The sequence below is a fragment of the Pteropus vampyrus genome, unplaced genomic scaffold (genome assembly GCF_000151845.1).
Source record: "Pteropus vampyrus isolate Shadow unplaced genomic scaffold, Pvam_2.0 Scaffold430, whole genome shotgun sequence".
NCBI lineage: Eukaryota > Metazoa > Chordata > Mammalia > Chiroptera > Pteropodidae > Pteropus > Pteropus vampyrus.
Window position 1 is genome coordinate 543,634 of NW_011889211.1, and position 5,215 is coordinate 548,848.

At 47.5% G+C, this 5,215-nt stretch overlaps 1 protein-coding gene across 1 annotated transcript in view; it reads right to left on the bottom strand.

The window, feature by feature from the left end:
* Positions 1-5,215, bottom strand: part of LOC105306187 (dynein heavy chain 10, axonemal-like) — a gene marked incomplete at its 5' end in the record, with an annotated part of 76,770 nt that overhangs the window by 67,665 nt on the left and 3,890 nt on the right. The window contains 4 exons of the mRNA XM_023523893.1: positions 368-490; positions 1,065-1,298; positions 2,215-2,368; positions 4,479-4,690. Of these exons, the coding sequence (XP_023379661.1) occupies positions 368-490; positions 1,065-1,298; positions 2,215-2,368; positions 4,479-4,690 (723 nt within the window). The remainder of the gene's footprint in view (positions 1-367; positions 491-1,064; positions 1,299-2,214; positions 2,369-4,478; positions 4,691-5,215) is intronic.

Sequence of the window (5,215 nt, forward strand, 5' to 3'; positions counted from 1 at the left end):
GATACAAAATTCTATCAACTATCATTACGATTGTGGTTTTTAAACCTACAGCCACAGGAAAAAAGATAAGGGACATTGAAGTGGCCGCGTTCAGGTGATAGAAGTCTTTCTTTTCTACTTTTTTCTACTCTTCTACACTTCCCCAATTTTTAAAAAGCGGATATTACTTTGACGCTAACAATAAATTAAAAAATAAATAAATATAACAAATAAAGATTTTTTAAAAGTGCCCTGTGCTGAACGGGTTAAGGTCACGTGGAATGACGGGAAAAGCTCAGACGCTACAAACAGAACACCACAGGCAGATGCACAAGTATCTGAAATCGCCGTGCCCCTTTCGTGACTAAAATCGGGGCCGGCCACTTGCCCTTTTAAACACTCTGTCGATGTTGTCAAACTTCTTCGCCTCCTCCGGGAGCTGCGACCTGATATCCCCACCGATAAAGATGCTTTCCAGGTACATCCACTTTCTCTGCACCAGCATCCAAATCTGTGAAGGCACAAGGTCATCATCGTCAGCATGAGTCCCTCACGGGATGTGTGGCAGAATCCGTCCCAGCATGGGACAGATTCAAATCAACTCGGTCGTAGGACTTCCCAGCAAGATGGCAGGGCGACCGCGTAATGCTCCTTCCCAAATACGCGGGAATGAGGGACGAAGCACAACTAAGTATTTTTAAATGTGTGGCCACACTCAAAGGCAAAAAGAAGCTCTGTATACCAGCCTGGACCGGGAGGAAGCTTCTGGTTGCGTACAGGGGTTGGGGCCCTGTGACCCAGGACAGACCATGCGGAAGCTCACGCGAAACTCAAGCCAAGTACTATGTGACCCATCATTACACTCCAAAGAAATTGAAAACTGGGACTCAAAAACAGTGAGACACGAATGCTTGTAGCAGCAGCGCTGGTCACAACAGCCAGAAGGTGGAAGCAACCCAAACGTCCCCTGACACATGAATGGATAAACGAACTGGCATGTCCACACGGTGGAATATTATTTGGTCATAAAAAGGGATCGAAGCACTGACACAGGCTACAAAAGATGGACAACCCTTTTCTCTCACCTCGATGACTTCCCCTATTAGGGAAAGTGTTTTCTCCCATTTGTGAACGGTCTGCAGAAAAGGCCCCACAAATCTGCTCCCCGAGATGCTCTGCAGGTTGAAAGTGTTGTCATCGAGGCACTGGATGATCTCGTCCACAGACCCCAGGATGTAGCCTCGCTCCTGGGTGCCCTTGTAATACTTGACCACGGTAAATTTCATATTTTCCCACGTGTCCAGGATTTCCTTCACTGCCTGGTTAGGAACATAACAGGAATGGTTCAGGCGCATAAATTGAAAACGGCAAAACCCCAACCCACCAGCAGCTTCCTGAGCCTGCCTTTGATGGACGGCTCAGCCCAGAGTCTGGGTCCAGTTTTCCGAATAAGCAGAGATTGTGTCATGGAGACCCTAGTCGCTGTTTACCAAGTGATCGCCATGTGCCCTGTGAGCACGTTCGTACACAATCGCCTTCGGGCCTCAGGGCACCCCGGGGAGGCAGGGGTTATTACAACCCACGTGACGGAGGCGGGAACGGGAGGCTCAGAGAGGCCCAGCTCCCTCAGCTACCAAGTGCCAGAAGCAGGGGCTCGGACCCGTCTGCCCAGGAGGTCCTGCTCTACTGTTACGCAAGAAAATCGAATTATAAAATAATATGCCTGTTTGTGGTCATATTTTAAAAAAACACCTGTGTCAATATCTGTGTATGTGTATGTTATGTATAACGTATGCATACGTATGTGTGTTTCTATGTGTGGTGTGTGCGTGCATGCTGTGTGGGCACAGGCGTGTGTACATGTATGCATGTGTCCATGCATGTTTGCATACGTGTGTTTGTATGTATGTGTAGACGTGCGTATGTGCATTCTAGGTATTAAAGGATGCATACTAAAATAGTAATAACAATTAGGTGATAGAATTATGAGTGATTTATTTTCTCAGTTGTCCACCATGAGCGTCCATTACTTCTTCAATACATAAGTCAAAAATGAAACTATAATTAAAGAAAATAAAAAATGTAACTGAGGTTGAAATTCTATTTCTAGAACGAATAGTTCTTTATTACTCAAACATTACAGGTCTCAGAGCAAACATATTTTCTCTTCGAATTAAAAAAATTTTTTCTCTTTTCTCTCTAGACTGTTTAATAACTGAAAAAAGTCAGCCCCACCTTCTCGATGCCAATCTCCTTGATGGCCGCGGTTACGATCTCGTTGAGAACTTCCGTGTGTTTGTGGAGCTCCATGGCAAACATATTATCCAAGGTGAACGTTTCGGTCATTTCAAAAAACACACCTGTTTTTTCCATAAGCTCTTTCCAATGCCTGAAAGGACGTCGACATTAAAATCTTTACATTGGCGGAATTTAGCGATGGGTTTAATTATCCCCGCCGAGGTCACAGGACGACCCGGTTATAAACACTTTTCGTGATTTCGGAATTCTAAAAAAGGAGGACACTGTTGGAATTCTACCTGCGGTTTCCAAAAAGCCCTCTGGCTGCCAGAGTTAAACCCAGGAAACCACATCCGGCAAGATGCTCTCTTAGGCGGCTAGTCTTCACGACCACCTAAGAAAATACGCGGCTTGAATTTTTTTGGAAACTGCTTCCGCCATCTTCTCTGGACCAACGATCTCGACCTCAGTGGTATCGCTCAGCCTGTTTGGGACCCTAGTGTGACTCGCCGGCCCCCGCGCAGTCAGTACGTATTTAGCAAGCGCTCACTCTGTGCCAGTCAGCGGGCCAGCTGCGGGGGACAGACGGTGACTAAAAGGCAAGGCCCCTGCCTTCGAGACTCTACCACCCGCTCGAAGAGACAGTCCACAATCAAATGCAGTTTGCTGTGCGTGTGTGCGCACACAGACACACAGACACACACACATATGGTGGTCAGGAAGAACCCACTGGTTTTTTTTCTCTCTCTCGTCCCCGGCCAAGTAGGGGCATCAGAGACCTGGTTGGGAGTTGGAGGTCCACAGGTGACACTGCTTAAAATAACACTAAGTCGTCGGGGGGAAGTGATTCCCTCTCTGTCCCCTTCCACTGCCCTTGATCCCATCGAAGGAAAAGGCTCCGATGGCGCTTCTGTGTCTCTAACGCTGTTCTGCTGGCTCGGTGACGGGCAACAGTCCTAGGAGCTCATTTTTATTTCTATAATTGCTTTCTTTTTATGGCAAGAACCTTTGGCTCTCCATTTACGGAGGTGATGTGAATTCCGTTTTAAAAGAAGGAGAAGGAGAATAAGTAAGCCGATAGGGAGAAAATAGAGTAATGACCGTACAAGTGATACTGGGTCTGACGAAAACAGTGAGAAATAAGTGTGGGAAACACTGGGTTATGGAATCATAAAACAGGGAGTTAGCTAGAAAATGCTTCCTTCTGTCTGGTTTTACAGGTGAGGACACTGAAGAACGCCTGGGCAAACATGAGTGCCCCGGCGACTCGAGCAGAATAGTGACAAAGAACCCATGTCACCAGGGCCTGAAGGCTGCCTAAGGCTTTGTTGAAAGGGAGATTGACAGGTGTAGAGAGATGTCAAAGATCTATTACTAGCACCTACGAGAGCCGCACTGATGTAATCAGAAGACCTGGAAGGGAATGAGATGGGAATGACTTTCTCACTAGGCGGAACGAAGTCATTTGATAGCAGGACGTGACTCTCTGCCCACACCGGGACGGAGGACGGAGGACAGAGGACGGAGGAACTGGGAAACATATCAGGCAGAATGCGACCCACAAACTTCCTAGCAATTCCTGTCTGTGTGGAGCCACATCCAGACGCCGACGGACAAATGAAAGGCAACTCTCTGCCACGCCACCCCCAGACAGGCTGCCCCACTAAAAAACCTGCGAGACCCACTCTGTCCCATCCGGCAGCCACGAGCCGCATGTGCTGTTGAGCATCTGACATGTGGCCAGTCCAAACTGAAACAGCCTATGGGTTTAAAATACACAGCAGATTACAACGTCTTTTGTAAGAAGACTGTAAAATATCAATGACGTGTTGAAATGATATTTCGCATATATAGGGTTAATTAAAATATACTATGAAAATTAACTTCACGTGTTTCCTTTTACTTTTTCAGTGCGGCTGCTAGGAAATTTTAAGTTACATATGTGGGTGGCACGTTTCTGCTGAATGGCACCGATCGAGACCCTTGGTTTCTTTTTAAAAGACCTTCTGACAAAGCAAGTGCAAATGACACTTCACACCTGACGGCGCCTGTTTTAAAAATAATAATAATAATAATAAGAGCATCCTATTTCAGAGAAAGTTTACACAGAAACGATATCATAGAAATAGGATTTGCATACTTCTGGCCCGGCCTCACTGCCGAGACCTTGCCCCTGGCCGTCAGATCTAAGCAAAGACAATTTTAAAAGCGGGAGCCCCTCCCACGCTTCCCCGTTGGCTGACGGAGTCGACGAAACACACCTGTCCCTGAGCGCCTCGTGCTTCAGGTCAAGGAGGAGAGGAATCGAGTCTTTGAACGCCTTCATCTTCGCTTCCAAGTGGTAAGCCACGGACAAGTTCCGGACCTGCCGGGGCAGCCTCCTGAGCGCCCTGAGGAAATCTTCGATTCCTTCCTGGAGGAACTGCACGTTGAGGTTGATCCAGAGCGTCTGCGACCACTCGTCCTTTGCAACCTGGAAATGGGCAGGAAAGTCCCGTCAACGAGACCCCTTTGGAACCGTGAGGGTGGCTTGAGCGAGAGAGCCATCTCTTAGCCCGGGGTCCTGCTACTTCGTTTCCAGTGTCATCACCCATCACACCCGCAGCAACCGCGCGTTCACACGGGAAGGATCGACTACGAGGCTCTAGGACGCAAACAAACAATTCCGACTCTTTTTAAGCTCTCGCCAAAACGGTGCCGTCCCTGAGGACGTGTGGGATCTGGGAGAAACAGTCTTCCTTTCCTTAGGAGGAAAGTGAGAACCACGAAATCAGAAGCAGGCCTTTCGCAAGTCAGGAGTCACGTGGGTCTGTGGGCACCTACCTCGTTGGGACACGATCCTAACACGCTTCCCTTTCCAGAGAAAAGAAGCTAGAGAGACATAGGACAACTTACTTAATGATCATCGCTTGATTATCATAATGAAAAGGCTTTTGGGGTTCTACTTTCCTGAGATTTAACATAGAAAGGACTGTCTTGTGTAAAATTTACCATCTCA